Consider the following 15,523-nt stretch of genomic DNA (forward strand, 5'->3'; position numbering starts at 1 on the left):
ATACCTTTTAAAAAGCCAAGGGACTTCCCTGGTGGCGCAGTGGTTGGGAGTCCGCCTGCCGGTTTGGGGGGAAACGGGTTCGAGCCCTGGTCCGGTAAGATCCCACATGCCACGAAGCAACTAAGCCCGTGCGCCACAACTACTGAGCCCGCGCACCTAGAGACTGTGCTCCGCAGCAGGAGAGGCCACTGCAATGAGAAGCCTGTGCAATGCAACGAAGAGTAGCCCCCGCTCGCCGCAACTAGGGAAAGCCGGCACACAGCGGCAAAGACCCAATGCAGCAAAAAATAAATTAATTAATTAAAAAAAAAAAGCCAAGTCATATATCTTAATTACTTATTATGAACAGAAAACATCCCCTCCACTATAATGGTTTTATAATTATTTTGTTGTTGAACATATTCCTCATACTTACAGAGGCAGAAAAAATGAATGTGCAGTTTTTCTATGTTAAAACAATAAATTTGAAAATTTTCCACATTAAAAAAAAAGCTTGAAGTCTGATTATTCTTTTTAAAAATAAGACACGAAAGTTTACCTCTTCTGCTCAAAATTCTTCATATTACAAAGCCAACAACCTAATTGCTATTTTGTCTGAATGGGGACCTCTGGGCTGACTGGCAGAAGACATAAGGAAGCTACAATGGGCCTTGCAGAACAGAGTTGGCCCTTGGGATCCGTGAGTTCCGCACCTGCGAGTTCCACCAACCGCAGATGAAAAACACCAACACCTGTGGTTGGCTGAATCCGCGGATGTGGGATCCACAGGTCCCTGTCCACAGGGTGGACTCTGAGGGGCCTGAGCCCTCTCAGATTTTGGTGCCATAGGGGGTCCTGGAACGAATTCCCTGCAGAAACCCTGGAACGACTATACTGACGAATACTGGCCCCTAATTCAGGTGCTCCAAACACACTTGGGTCAACTACAGAAGCAGTTGAAGAATTCCAGCCAATAAACCCACTAACCCTGTAGATCCCAGATATGAGACTGATCTCTGCTTTCTCTTCAAACATTCCCAACTGTTTCAAAGCTGGCAAATACAGTGTCCAGAATTAAAACTGGAAACAGTCTAGAAAAATTATCAACAGAGAGTATCTTATTTAAAGAAGGTTCCATAGATAAAATCACAAACGAATAAGATTAACAATATCAAACCCTCTAATTCATATGACCCAGGACCTTGGCGCTGGTACAGACCTGCAGGAAGCGTTCTGCTTCGAGTCCTGGTACAGCCCAGAGTGGTCCTGCATGAAGCCATCACAGAGCAAAGGCTAGCAGCTGGGGACAGAGGTGCCCACACTGGGCCATCTGGCCTCTGGGTACCAGCACAGCCGCCTACACTGTCCATCTGGAATGGTCCTCACAGCCCTGACTGATCATCTGGGAGGCAGAGCTAGCACTTTTACGTTCTTACTTTTCTGACTTCAGTGAGAGGTCAGAAACCGAGACTATTCTTTCTGCCTCTCAGGTCTCTGAGAGATGAAGCGCTGTGACTCACTGCACGGGGAGCTGGGGCCCCCGCACCTGTCTCCGGAGTTAACAAGGCACTTAACTCAAAGGCTGTGTGATGCACTCGGATCCGGAGCCGGGAGACCTCCTCCCTAACAGCCTTGGTTCCCTTCTCATCACAACGAGGACCCTGACAAGCTAACATGTGGAGTTAACACCACAGTCATGTGGTTTGAACCAGACAAGACAGATGAAAGTACCTAGCGACACCCATGCAGAGGCTCACAAAGCCCAGCAGCTCAGAATTACACGTGGACCACACCGTGCTGAGTCTCCTAAAAGATGCCTACATTTTAACAGCACCAATGTTCTTGTGAAGTTATTTAAAATTACTACAGTAAAATTCTAACCACCTTCTGTTCTTGTTAATATACTTCTAAACCAGCAGCTCAAATATAACTTTATCAAAATAAAGATGCTCAAATGCTACTTCTTGCTTCCCTGAGTCCCCAAACCTCGTGTTGCTCCTCCGTCCTCTGAGCAGTAGGTGCCCTTTGCATCGCTCTCCAAGGGCACTATTAGAAGCTGCTCGCGTTTCTTCAAGAAGCAAACTTAAAGTGGTCGGTGAGGAACGTGCACCGTTAAAGGGATGGAGGGAGATGACAACCAAACTACGTGAGGCCCCAGAGGCCCAGCGGAATCATCTCCAGGCCACAGTGGGTATCTGTACCCTTGGAGACTCTACCACAGTAACTAACAGAAATGTGTCACATCCCTCAGATGTGATGAAAGAAGAACACTGGAAAAGTATGAAAACCATTTGTCAAACAGAATTTTGCTCATTCCCACGCTGCTTTTTCTGTGATGGTCCTCTCACAGAGAGACGCCTCACCGGACCGCAGGTGCAGGTCCCAGCCTTGCATCTCACTCTGAAGTGGCGATCACCTGGAGTGCGGCCCTCTGTCAATCACCGATCTCTTCACCTTGATGATGATCTGTCCCACCCACCCCCGCCCCCAGTCAGGCACACTGCTGGAGATTAGACTCTCCTCAGCCCTCCTGGAACAATCATCACTAAACCTGTATGAGACCACCAGCCCTGAAAAGGCAGGGAACATGTCTCATCAGCTTCTTCCTCAAAGCACTTAGCACGACATTGTGCAAATAACAGTTATTTACTCCAACGCTTATTGAATGAGAAGTACGTGCTATGACTCAATTCTGTTGTAATCCGCCTAGCTTCATTTTGTCATCTTCTTGATTGCAAGACAATTTAAAAAACAAGTCACACAAAGCAGAATGGAGTGCTCCTGGTTTCGTGGTGAAGACTGTCAGTCCCCTTCCTCCTTGGCACATGGCTGGTCCACGCTTCCCCATCGTGCTGGTAGCTGGAGGCCCCACAGAATGTGCGTAGAAGGATGTGCGCCTCTTCCAGGCTTGGCCCATAAAAGCCTCTCCTGCTCCTTCCTCCGTCCTCTGCTCCCATCCAGAGAAGGGAAGGGTGACCCCAGAGAATCTTAGAGGCCAAACATTCGAAAAGGAAGACCCTCCAGCAGGCTGGGTCCTCGGATAACTGCTTTAAAGAGCACCACTCCTCCCGCACAATGCTCACTCACACACACACACACACACACACACAAACACAAAACTGCAACCACCCAAGGCTGTTATGGGATTGAGAAATGAGCTTGGATTGCGAGGTCATTACACGTTTGGATCTGTTTGTTACTGCAGTCACACCTACCCTAACCATTTGAAATTGACACCAAGTCACTTCCCTTCTTCCCCTACATTTGTTAATCATAATTTATACCAAAAGGCTTGCAGGACTTCCCTGGCGGCACAGTGGTTAAGAATCTGCCTGCCAGTGCAGGGGACACGGGTTTGGTCCCTAGTCCGGGAAGATCCCAAATGCCACAGAGCAACTAAGTCTGTATGCCACAACTACTGAGCCTGCGCTCTGGGGCCCGCAAGCCACAACTACTGAGCCCACGTGCCACAGCTACTGAAGCCTGCGCGCCTAGAGCCCGTGCTCCGCAATGAAAAGAAGCCACCGCAAAGAGAAGCCCACACACCACAAAGAGCAGTCCCCGCTCGCCACAACTAGAGAAAAGCCTGTGCGCAGCAACAAAGACCCAACACAGCCAAAAATAAATTAAATTAATTAATTAAAACAAACAAACAGGGCTTCCCTGGTGGCGCAGTGGTTGGGGGTCCGCCTGCCGATGCAGGGGACGCGGGTTCGTGCCCCGGTCTGGGAGGATCTCACGTGCCGCGGAGCGGCTGGGCCCATGGGCCACAGCCGCTGAGCCTGTGCGTCCGGAGCCTGTGCTCCACAGTGGCGTAGGCCACAGCGGTGAGAGGCCCGCATACCGCAAAAAAACAAAAACAAAAGAAAAAACAAAAGGCCTCCAAAATGTACAGGTTACAGACCTAAATGGACAAGCTGAAGATAGTAAGTGCCTACAATTCCTGGAAGGAAAGATTATTAAAAAACAATTTAAAAAAAAAAATCAAGATAACTCACCAGCACAGGTGCCTGACTGGAGAAACAGCTCATAACAAGAACCCAGCTGGGTGGTTTTGCTAATCTAGAGAAACCCAACCTCGTCCTGTTAGCTCCCCACAAGCCTCCCGCCCTTCTCCGAGGGACTCCGTGCAGATCAAGCGGACATCCTCTTGTTTCTGGTGAGACAGCAAAGGTGCCCACTGCTGGCCCATCGTTACCAGGAGCAGGTACTTCACAGGCCAAACTGCGCCCTGAGAGAACTAAGAGCCCAATCTGAGCAACATGAACGGTGTTGGTCCCCAACTCCAGTGCGACAGAAAGTATTCATTCAACCCAGGCAGCACTCTGTAGTAATAAAACCACCCTGTATGTCTCTGAGAGACCTGCAACAATTATCTGTACAACTATATTTAAGTCATTTATATACAAATTATTACTATTACTATAGTATGGTTTTTAAAATTTATTTATTTAATTAATTTATTTATTTGGCTGCATTGGGTCTTCGTTGCTGCGAGTGGGCTTTCTCTAGTTGCGGCGAGCGGGGTCTACTCTTCGTTGCGGTGCACGGGCTTCTCATCGCGGTGGTTTCTCTTGTTGTGGAGCATGAGTTCTAGGCCTGCGGGCTTCAGCAGTTGTGGCTCGTGGGCTCTAGAGCGCAGGCTCAGTAGTTGTGGCGCATGGGCTTAGCTGCTCTGCGGCATATGGGATTTTCCCAGAGCAGGGCTCAAACCTGTGTCCCCTGAATTGGGAGGCGGATCCTTAACCACTGCACCACCAGGAAAGTCCCTACAGTATGTTTTATTAACGTCTTCTTAATCATTGTTTAAGCATGTATTAACATGTCTTCTGCCCCTAGGCTGAAAGCTTTATAGTCTGGTGGGAGGAGCAAGGCACTCGGCCCCAGCACCCAACACTCACTGCTCCATAAATATTAATGAAATGAATGCATTAAAAGAACAAATGCACAACTACGGCACTTCCCTCTGAAGAAGATGAGGTTGTCTTCTTTGGCTTTGAAATCCTACACTATGTTATAGGTCCAACGTGCTTCACAGCTTTTGGAAGTTCTTTCACGTACTCTCATCTGATCCTTGCACAATCCTGCAATTGTGCCAGGATGACACTGGGGCTCAGGTGATGGAACTTAGGTCTTCTGACTCCTCAAGCCAGAGTTCTTTCTACGGAAGGTAATATTCTCTCTTCCACATCCAGAAATATTCAAAGCAGCTTCTAAAAACCTCAGCTTTAATTTCTCTGTCCCTTTTTAGAAATCACTGTGGAACACCATAACCAAAGATAGCAAGTATTTAGAAAATAGCAAGCATAAGGAAAATATCACAAAATACTGTACACTCAAAATGAAAAAACTTCCAAATATTTTGTCCCCATTAGCTCTACAAGAAGCAAAGGCAGAAAGGAAACACAACATCCAAGTCCTCACTCTCAGTGCAGAGCTGGGTCCCTGCCAGCACTACATCCTGCTTCCCTACAAACCCAAAGGTCCAGGCTCGCAGGCCCAACCTCACTTAGGTCCCCTCACACCCACAAACACCTGCTCCTCCCTTGGAAGAGCACTCACTTATTACAGCAAACAAGGACGGCGAGAGCTTTTCTACGTGTTTCTCGCAAGGAAAAGAAAGAACAGGGGAAGAACGGAAATACAAGAAAATAACCATTACTTACAGACTAGAATTTATAGATTTGAAAGGCTTTTTTCTACTGTCAATTCAACCCACAACCACTTTTAAGTATCTATGATTTCCCAGATTCATTATAAACACCATGAGGGCTTCCTCTCTTGGCATCTCTGGGGTCAAATGCTATTTGAAACACTGAGGATTCAAAAACAAATGATGTCACCTGTCCATAAGGCAGCTCTCAAAACACACACAAATTACTATACATAAGGCACTATAAGTGCTACACAAATGCACTTATGAAATGAAGAAAAGTGACCAGTTAGGAAGGATGAAAAAGGCTTTATGAAGAGTTCAGCCTTGCAAGATGAGTAGGATCGGGGAAGGCAAAAGAAACAGTGTGTGCAGAAACACAGAGAAATAGCACACCAGTGGTGTGCCGGTAAGCCGGGTTTCATTAGAACAAGAGGCTCATGGATTGTGGAAAAGGATGGAAAAGAATTTGGAAACACAGAGGATAAATGTCCTTAAATATAATGCCAAGGAATTTGGACTTTATCATGTAGGCAATTCGGCGAATCATCTCGCTTTTCTAAGCAGGGTCAATGGCCAACCAAATTTACACATTAGAATGGTAACTCTGGAGGCAGGCAGAGGATGAGTTAACATGCAGACTGTCAAGAAAACAAGGCAGAAAGTCACTTTACCAACCAAGGCAAGAGGTGGTCAAGGCCTAAGGGCAACAGCAGCAAAAATAGGGAGAAGGGGAAAGTGAAGCCTAACAAGTTTTTTTGGACTGGTGAGACTGGAAGAGAAAAAACAAAACAGGTAACTGACGTTTCTAGCCAGAGCTCAATGATCACATCATTAACCACATTAAAGAGTAAAGGAGAAATCGTGTTTTCGTTTTAATCACTTCTTCCGGGAATGAAGGGAAAATGAAAGCTTTCAGTTTTGAAAATGGCTGTTTGTTCTGTTTTAAAATTATCTGTAGCATGCCAGGTTAAGCTCCGGGAGGTACTCTGAGATATGAGACTTGTCCTCAAAACGTCTGTGAGTGACAACTGGAGACATAAGATTCAAGACGCTTTGGTGAGATGCTCTAAGAGCAGATGATTCCACTGACAGATGGGCAAAGACAGAATTCACATTCAATCTTCGAATAAAATCAGCCTAGGAAGGATAGAGGGGAATGACAGGCAGAGAAAGATGATGACAACAAATCTGAAATTAGAGTTCTAAGTCCAATACCAAGTTTGGTGTTCACACACTCACAGGTCACAAAACATGTCAAATGATCACGACACTGGAACCACGAAACACAACAAAAGATAAAGGAAAGAGGACAGCCAAGCAGCAAATCACAATGCCAATGAAGGCCACATGCGAAATGAGTCACTACAGGGCACACCACAAATTCCAAACACCTGCACAAAAAGGAATGAGCAGACCAACTGGGAAACCTTAAGACCCCAGTATAGCTCCATCTATTAGCTTACTGTCAAGATCTGTCCCCTCTACACCAAACTTTTGCTCCAGAGAACCACAGGGGCTGTGGACAGGTTAACATACATTGTCATCTAGTTATCTAAAGGGGGACGCAGACCAAAATAAGCTCCTAAAGAAGGCAGCAGGGGCAGAACTGCATGTGGGATACCAGTTAAATAACCAATCATCTGAATTTAAAATACTGTCCTATACTGCAAACGTTTTGTTTTTAAAAGCAAGGAAGCTGGAGGCGTAAGGCAAGAGAAGGTGGAGTCACTGGCAATGAGGATGTGGAGGGGGATTAACAACAAAAAGTGTGAAACTACCAGATACCTCAACTTCCATTTGCACCAACACCAACAGCTGCGTTAAGACCAATGCTTGGCATGTCCTAAAACTTGATGCACTTCAAAGCACTTTTACACCTTCCATTTTTTGGAAGTGGCAAAATACAAGGGGACAATAACTTTGGCAAAGCTTATACTGGACTTGGTTCTATCTCTGATGATTATCCATATTACACTCAGTTAACCAAATTCAATCCGCTCACAAGTAAAATGAGCTTGTTTTCGTACTAGAGGTCTTTTTCATTTTATCTCCGTTAATCTATTTGAGCAGAGTGCCAAGCACTAGCAGACCCTCACCAGGGGCTACCACCCTTCCTTCCAGAGGTCTTTATTAGCTGTACTCCCGTGGGAAAATCGCTAACTTCTTTAGGTCTCAATTTCCCCACCTGTCATGATGCCTTCCTTACAAGGTTGTTTGCGGATGAGATAATTAATGTAAAGTGGTTTGTAAACCAGAGTACAATACAAGATGTAAAGCAGAATTGTCTCCAGGCCTGGCAAATAGCAGCTGCTCCCATTTTATCTCTAAAGGAACTGAAAACACCAGAAGGGTTAAATGACGAGCATCCAGGAAGATTGGGTAAAAAACTCAACACCTACCCTCACGTCTCCCGTCACCCCACACAGCTTGCTCAGACCTCAAGTACCCTCCACCCGCTCAAGGCCCTCCCACATCACCTTAATTTTCTTAATACTTAGGTTAGGGGGAGGGCGACTGCAAACGAAAGAGGCAAAAGGATACCATAAAATGACTCGCCCAAGGTCAAAACAGCAGAGCAGAAGGAAAGGAAACGTTGACTGCCCCCAGCGGAGGCCACGTCTCCGCGACTCCCACACCGCCGAGCAGCGCCGCGCCCCCGCGTCCCAGGGCGCCTCGGCCTCCAGCGCGCGCGCCCCGCCGCGCCCCTCACCGCCGGCCCGCGCCCCTCTGCGCCCGCGCCCGGCCCCCAGTCCCCCGCGGACCCCCTGAGGCGGGACCCGCTGAGGAACACAAAGGTTCAGCGTCCACACGACTGGGCCCGCCCGCGCCCACTTCCACGCCGTCGGCCTCACGCACTATGGCGCTCCACACCGGGGACCCCGCCGCCGCCGCCACCGCCGCCGCCGCCTCCGCCGCCGGGCCAGAGCCGCCCGGACACCCAGTCCCAGCATCCCCCGGGCAGCGCGAGCCCGAGAAGGCCGCGGACTTCCTCCACCAGCTCCGCCCCCGCCGCAGCCCTGGGAAGAGCCCGCCGCCAGCGCTGACGGAATGCGCCCCTGGCCAATTGAAACGCGCGTGCGGAGGGGGCGTGCTTACGGACTTCTCTGGCGGCCAATCGAAACGCGCACCCGGAGAAGGGGTGGCTACCGCTAGCGGGCCCCGCCCCGTCCGTGCTTCCGCTAGGGCGGAAGAGGCGAGCAGAAACTTTCCCAGAGTTCCTCCGAGCTCGGGAACCCACTGAGGGGCTGCGGCAGTTGGGGTGGGGCGGGGCCGAGGCTGTGGGCGGGGCAGGCTGCGGTGGGCGGGGCTGTGGGCGGGGACGCGCGGGCCCAACCCCGTCCCCGCGGGTCCGCTCTGCTTGTGACTGGGACCGGCAGCGGCGGTCACGCGGTTCACCTAATGATTCGCCGGAAAGTGAAGCCAGCGCGGGCGGCAGCCTCCGAGCGTGCGTTCGCGGCGGCCAGCGGGGCGCGTGGTCAGCCGGAGACCTGAGCGCCCGCCCGGGGCCAAGCCTGCAGGGCGAGGCCGGGGGCGTCCGGGGGAAGGGTCGAGGAGGGCCCTTGGGGGGCGGGGGCGGGCCGGGAGCGGAGCCAGGGGCCATGGCAGCGCCCGCGGACCCAAGGCGGCTGTGCCGGCTGGTGCAGGAAGGCCGGCTGTGTGCCCTGCGGGAGGAGCTGCGGGCTGCGGGAGGCGCCGGCTGCGCGGGGCCGGCCAGGGACACCCTCCTGCATTTCGCCGCGCGCCACGGCCGCCGGGAAATCCTGGCCTATCTGGTCGAGGCCTGGGACCTGGACATCGAGGCCGCCAACCGAGACTACAAGCGGCCTCTGCACGAGGCTGCCTCCATGGGCCACCGGGACTGCGTGCGGTATCTGCTGGGCCGAGGGGCCGCGGTCGACTGCCTGAAGAAGGCCGACTGGTAGGTGGCGGAACTTGCGGAGAGACCCTCACCATTCCCCGCAGAATCGTAGATTCCCGCTCCTTTGTCGGCCTCCACGCCATAGCCCCTCAGCCTTACCCTATTGAGCAGAACATTGTTGCTACCCTTATGGGGTTAACTGCTCCGATCTTCTGTTCCAGACTGCCTCCCATGATAGAGCAGAGAACAGTAAAGTACATGATCAGATAGAATATAAGCAAACTACAAATTGTCTGTATGTCCTACGTATAGCATGAGCCCCAGGGCGGGATGTTCTTCTAGGAACACGTAGCTAAATGATTACTTCACCAGTGACATTGTTTTAACTTTATACTTTGAAATTCGTAGTTATAGGTTCTCAGAAATTTGCAAAGACATGGGAGAAGTCCCATGCACCTTTCCCCCATCTTCCCCCAAAATTAACATGTTAACAGCCACAGTAAGGTAACAAGAAGAAGGAACCGCAATTGCTACAATCAGTATACTTACTCGGATTTCACCAGTTATACGTACACATGTGTGTGTCGGGGGGGTGCTCTGTGTGATTTTATCACGTGTAGCCTTGCATGACCACCTCCACAGTCAACGATGCTCACCTGTAACCATCACACAAAGTAATTGCATTGTGTTAGATCCACATCGTTTTTAGTACTATGTCTGTCCACCTCCTTAGAGGTTATGAACATCTGAAGATGCATAACATAATGAAGTTCCTGAATGAATCCACAAGGGATTCCTGATCTGATATAAATAAGGAACACATCAGACAGCCAGATAGCTAAACAAAGTGCATCTTGCCCACTGGCATGGGGGGGCGGGGTGCGTAGACCTGGTGACTTTTTGAGGTTTGCACTTTGGCTGTGACTAAGCACAAAACTGATTTTCTTATGCTTATCCAGTTCTATGGGTAAGGAAACAGTCTTCCCAAACAACCGTTAAAAGGGCACGTTTCATTTGATTGTGTGCTTAGGAAATGCAGTTACAGTGAGACATTTTTGCCTGTTCTCACCTTGCTGGCTTTCTCAAGTCCCTTCCCTGGATTCATTCCCTCTGTGAAGCACTTCTTGAAGATTCCAGCCTTCATTTATCTGGGTGTCTCCCTCTTGATTTCTCATTCACTATCATTACCACATTACCAAAAATAAAAAATCAAAATAGTGTTGGTAATTAAGTAATATCAAAGCAGTCTCAGAGGACAGATCCTGGCTGAGACCCATGTAGTTATGTTGAGCTCCAGCTGGGCCAGCCCCTGGGACAGGAGGTAAACAAGACCTGCCCCTGCTTCCGAGAGTCATAGCAGATGAGAAGGCAGAAGCACAAATCACTGATGTGGGAGAAGAGGAGTTGATAGTGATGTAGTTCACTGTCCCATAGTTGTGGACACACATCAGTTCAGAACCTTATTGTAATCACGCCGTTTCATTTGCTCCACCAATGTAGGCTCCTTATGGCAAGGCACTTTGTCATCTGCTCTGTTTTAACTCCTTTTCAGAACAGTTTAATTATCAGTTACTGATTGAGGTGAATGGGATAAGTCCAGCAGAGTACCTCTTATGCAAATATTAAGCACAAACTGTCTGTGATTTTGACTAGTTCTGTTCCAATTCAGTGCCATACTAAAAACTAGTTCAGAAACAACTTTGCCTCCTCAGTATTCCCCACCTGTAGGGGCGCCCACGTCACAATCATTTTCCCCTTGTTAATTCTCCCAGGGCCCTCACGACAGGCAGGGAAGTTGCCAGCCAAAGCTGTTTTCCTGCTTCCCAGACTCCCGAGTCCTCTAGGTCTTCCGTCTCTGCCAAGGGTGTGCGTTTTTCTGAAGCCCTGGTCGAGTGCTTCTAATGCCTCAGCTGCCCTTCCGTCTGACAGCTTGTCCCGATTGATCTTAGGACTCCTCTGATGATGGCTTGCACAAGGAGGAATCTTGAGGTGGTCCAGGACCTCATGGAGCATGGCGCCAATCCACTGCTGAAGAACAAAGATGGCTGGAACAGTTTCCACATTGCCAGCCGAGAAGGCGACCCTCTGATCCTCCAGTACCTGCTCGCTGTTTGCCCAGCTGCCTGGAAGACAGAGAGCAAGATTGGGAGAACCCCGCTGCACACGGCAGGTATGACCTGGAGCTGTGCGGGATGCCACCCACCAGGGAGCGAGGGGTTGGGGAAATGGCAAGGCATACGAGCAGCTTTGGGGTATTTTGGCAAACACTTAGTTTCTAAAACCAGTGTCACCGGGCCCTTAACATGCTCTTCTTTCTTGTTTTAGGTGACTTTTCACATACATTTGTCTTCTCCTCTCCAGTTAGATGGTAGGCTGGTTCTGTTCCTTACTAAGTCTTTGACCTTGGGCAAGGAACTTAGTCCCTTGAGCAGGTTTCCTCAGCCACAAAATAATGATGATGATGCCCGTATCACAAGGTCGTAGGGATTAAGGCACATGCAAGGCCCTCTGTGCAGTGCTCCACACACAGTGAGCACGGGACAGCTACAGCTGCTATTTTCACAACCATTTTGACATTATTATTATTAAAAGCAAAAGGAAAGGGGACTATTTCCTTGTATCTTCAGTAATACCTACTATGGTACTGTCCATTTAAATAAATATAGGTGCTTATAATTAAATACCAGGGCTCAATGGATGTGACTTATCTAGTGACAATGTTGAATATAAATCTGGACTACCATTTTCATTGTTTGGAGTAATTATCCTTAACTCCGAACTGTTTATTTGTAGATTATCTTAGTTGAAAGCAAAAGCACCACGGTATAAGACAAAAGGGGCATTAAGTAGACCAAGAGTCCAGGTCAAGACGTTTAGAACATAATCTTTAGCCCTCTGGATAGCACATTGAATTAGAATACAGGGCTTTTAGGTTTCTCTGAAATCAATACCTGTGACATGATGTAATTGAGGAGATAGGCACACAGTTATTCTGGCCACTGTTAGGGACTAAAGAATCCTTTATAAAACTTTGCACATGAGTGGAAAAACTTCTCTGCTCGTGAATTGTTTGACGAACTACCCTGCTCTTGTGGAGAAACAGTCAGTACCCAGTCATTCACACAAAACAGTGGAGAGTAGATAGTCAAAATCTTTTTTTTTTTTTGGGCCACGCCGTGTGGCTTGTGGGATCTCAGTTCCCCGACCAGGGATTGAACCCGGGTTAGAGCAGAGAAAGCTCGCAATCCTAACCACTAGGCCACCAGGGAACTCCCTCGAAATCTTTATTATAGAGGATAGTTATTTCTAGCAGGAGAATTAAATTCCTGGTTATTTTGTCATGGATTACTCTTAAAATGTTTTACATTTCTTGGGAAAAAACTGACTGGTCCTAGGGATTTGTAGCACGAAAGCGAGGAGGCAGGTTTAAGATTGAATGTTTGCCATCAGAGTCTCATAAAGACAAGATAATCAAGTGTGAGCCTTGTACCTGTTAAGTGAAAACATCACTCTTTACCACTCATCGAGCTAAATTTGTCTTTTTCTGGGGCGGTGGCAGTGTACCTAACTTAATACTCTTTCCTGGAAGTTACAGCTAGAGGGATGGGGCACAGAGAGGTGCCAGGAGGGAAGAAGCATTTTATTTTTGTGCTAAAAAGCTCTCATTCTCAACTCTCTCCACCCAGCAATGCATGGCTGTTCAGAGGCAGTAGAGGTGCTTCTTCAGAGGTAAGAACAAAACAGCAGATTAAGGAAAATATTTGCTAATTGACAGTTAATATCAGTGCTGCATAATATCAGAGCTCAGACAAAATGTTCATAAAGAATCTAAGGTACCAAAACAGACACGAACAAAGGACTTAAGCAGATAAAGAAGGTGAAACAAAAATAGCTAACAAACCTGGGGAAACATTGGCCTTTTATCTGTTCATTCAACAGACATTCATATACTCACTCAGCACTCACTGTACCAGGCGCAGGGGCTACCACAGCAGCAAAATAATGCGGTTTCCCCCCCAACCCACGGAACTCACAGACGGGCAGGGAAGATAGACGCTGCCCACGTCGTGTGAGTCTGATGAGCATTACAGGGAATTGCGAGGTCCCCACAACAGCATGGGACGTGGCCTAGGGGTGAGGGATCTCGGCCCCAGTGACACTGATGCTATGACCTGGAGGAGGCTGAAAATGGGGGCAGGGTGGAGGGGGCATTCCAGGCAGAGGTGACAGTACCGTGAATGCTCAGGGCCGGGGACAAACACAGTGCACAGAAGAGACCAAAAGAAGATAGGCACTTGCTGTGTCCCAAGAGTGACGGGGAGGCTGCAGAGGAAGGGCGATTCAGGGCCAGTGGGACACTGGGCACCATCTAAGGATTCCAGATCTTGTGCTAAGCATATAAGATACCACTGAATAATAAGAGATTTTCATTTTTCAAAGATCCCCCGGTTGCAAAACAGAATGGATTGGAGGGGGAGCAAGCGTGGGTGCTGTGAACGCAGTCCGGCGGCTGTTGCAGTTGAACAGGAGAGATGGTGGTGGCTGGACCACGATGCTGACTATAGGGTGAAGAGAAAGGTCTGGAGACACTTGAGAGGTAGAATCACCAGATCTCGGTGAATAAAGGGACAGACGGAATGAGGGAGAAGGACAAGTCCAGGATGATGGCCAGGTGTCTTGTTTAAGCAGCTGGTGCTGTGCTGGTGCCACCTGCCGAGGTAGATGACACCTGGGGAGGAGGGGCAGGCTTGGGGAGAAGCTGGCAGTGTCACTTTCGGGCATGTTGAGTCACATGTACCTGTGAGACACCCAGGCAGAGACATCCAGCGGGCAGTTAGACACAGATTTTAGCCCAGAAGAGAGGTGTGGGCTGAGATACAGGAGGGGGCCTCGTCAACATGGAAGTGATGATTGAATCCATAGGATGGAAGTGGTTACCTAGGAGACGATGAGTGAAGAGGAGGAGGCCTAATGTAGTGCCCCGAAAGCATCACTGTGTAGGGCTTGCCTCCTATGCGTTGGGACTGTATACCTGCAGTCATAAATACTCCTTCCTTCATTCAACAGATGTTTTCTAAGCACCTCCTGTGTGTGTTAAGCACTGGGTGATAAGCAGTTAACACAGTTCTTTCCCTAACAGCCTGCAGGCTAGTGTGGAAGCCAAGTATAGACACACAATCACAGAAATGTCATAAAATTTCAAATGGTGATGATACTACAAAGGGAAAGTCCACAATGCTGTGCGGGAGCAGGGGTCATCCTGTAGATCTGGGGGAGAAGATGGGCCTCTGAGGTCCTCCTGAAGCTGAGATTTGAAGGATGCCTTGGAGTGGCCAGGTGAAGAATGGCACTAGGATGTTCCAAGCAGAGGGGACCAGCAAGTGCAAAGGCAGCAAAGAGCCTGGCACCCAGGGGAGCAGAAGGAGGTGGGACAGGCAGGACCGTTGAAGGTAGGAACAGAAGAAGATGAGACAGGTGAGAGGTAGGGCCGAGAGGAAGGGGAGACAGGTGTGACCACGAGGAAGGTAGGAACGGAAAAAGGGAGGACTGGGGAGAAGGGAAGACGGGTAGGAATGGAAGGAGGTAGGACCATGAAGCAATAGGAACAGAAGAAGGAGGACAGATAGGCTGTGGGACCGAGAAGAAAGTGGGACCGGACAGAAGGGGGGGGGGTCACCTTAAGCACAGGGAGGAGGGGCCCCAGGATCCCGGAGAAGTGAGTGGATGCCACATAATCCTGACCATGGGAGGTCATGTTGAGGTTTTAGGCTTTGTCCTTTGTGGTTGGGAAGTAGTTAAAGCTTTTAACCAGGAGAGGCTGTACCCGAATTACGTGGTGAAAAGATTACTCTGTTAGTGGTGAGAGCAGGATGGCTGGGCCGGAACCAAAGAGAGAAAAATGGGTAGGAGGCTCTTGCCTGTTGGCTTGGTCTTTTTTTTTTTCTTTTTTCTTTTTCCCGGCTGCATTGGGTCTTGGTTGCTGCACATGGGCTTTTCTCTAGTTGCAGCAAGCAGGGGCTATTCTTAGT

General features: G+C 49.1%; 2 protein-coding genes across 10 annotated transcripts in view; one reads left to right on the forward strand and one right to left on the reverse strand.

Moving 5' to 3' along the window:
- The window catches only part of FBH1 (F-box DNA helicase 1), a 45,287-nt gene extending 36,676 nt beyond the window's left edge, over positions 1-8,611 (reverse strand). The window contains exon 1 of one of the 4 annotated variants that reach the window (XR_016391930.1): positions 1,199-2,321. Coding sequence is in view for 2 of the 4 variants with exons in the window: in XM_089906552.1 (XP_089762678.1) it covers positions 1,199-1,349 (151 nt within the window). In the remaining 2 variants the exon portion in view is untranslated. Of the gene's footprint in view, positions 1-1,198; positions 2,323-8,176; positions 8,322-8,491 lie in introns of those variants that run through there. The other 3 variants (XM_089906548.1, XM_089906549.1, XM_089906552.1) reach the window with 3 other exon arrangements.
- The window catches only part of ANKRD16 (ankyrin repeat domain 16), a 28,506-nt gene continuing 21,158 nt past the window's right edge, over positions 8,176-15,523 (forward strand). Inside the window, exons 1-4 of one of the 6 annotated variants that reach the window (XM_089906553.1) lie at positions 8,176-9,554; positions 11,444-11,664; positions 13,181-13,223; positions 13,935-14,060. In XM_089906553.1, the coding sequence (XP_089762679.1) occupies positions 9,235-9,554; positions 11,444-11,664; positions 13,181-13,223; positions 13,935-14,060 (710 nt within the window). In that variant the 5' untranslated portion in view covers positions 8,176-9,234. The remainder of the gene's footprint in view (positions 9,555-11,443; positions 11,665-13,180; positions 13,224-13,934; positions 14,061-15,523) is intronic. The other 5 variants (XM_089906554.1, XM_089906555.1, XM_022580217.2 and 2 more) reach the window with 5 other exon arrangements.

Source organism: Delphinapterus leucas, chromosome 2 (assembly GCF_059928025.1).
Source record: "Delphinapterus leucas isolate spDelLeu-1000000601 "Yukka" chromosome 2, BTC_Dleu_Yukka2, whole genome shotgun sequence".
Taxonomy (NCBI): Eukaryota; Metazoa; Chordata; class Mammalia; order Artiodactyla; family Monodontidae; genus Delphinapterus; species Delphinapterus leucas.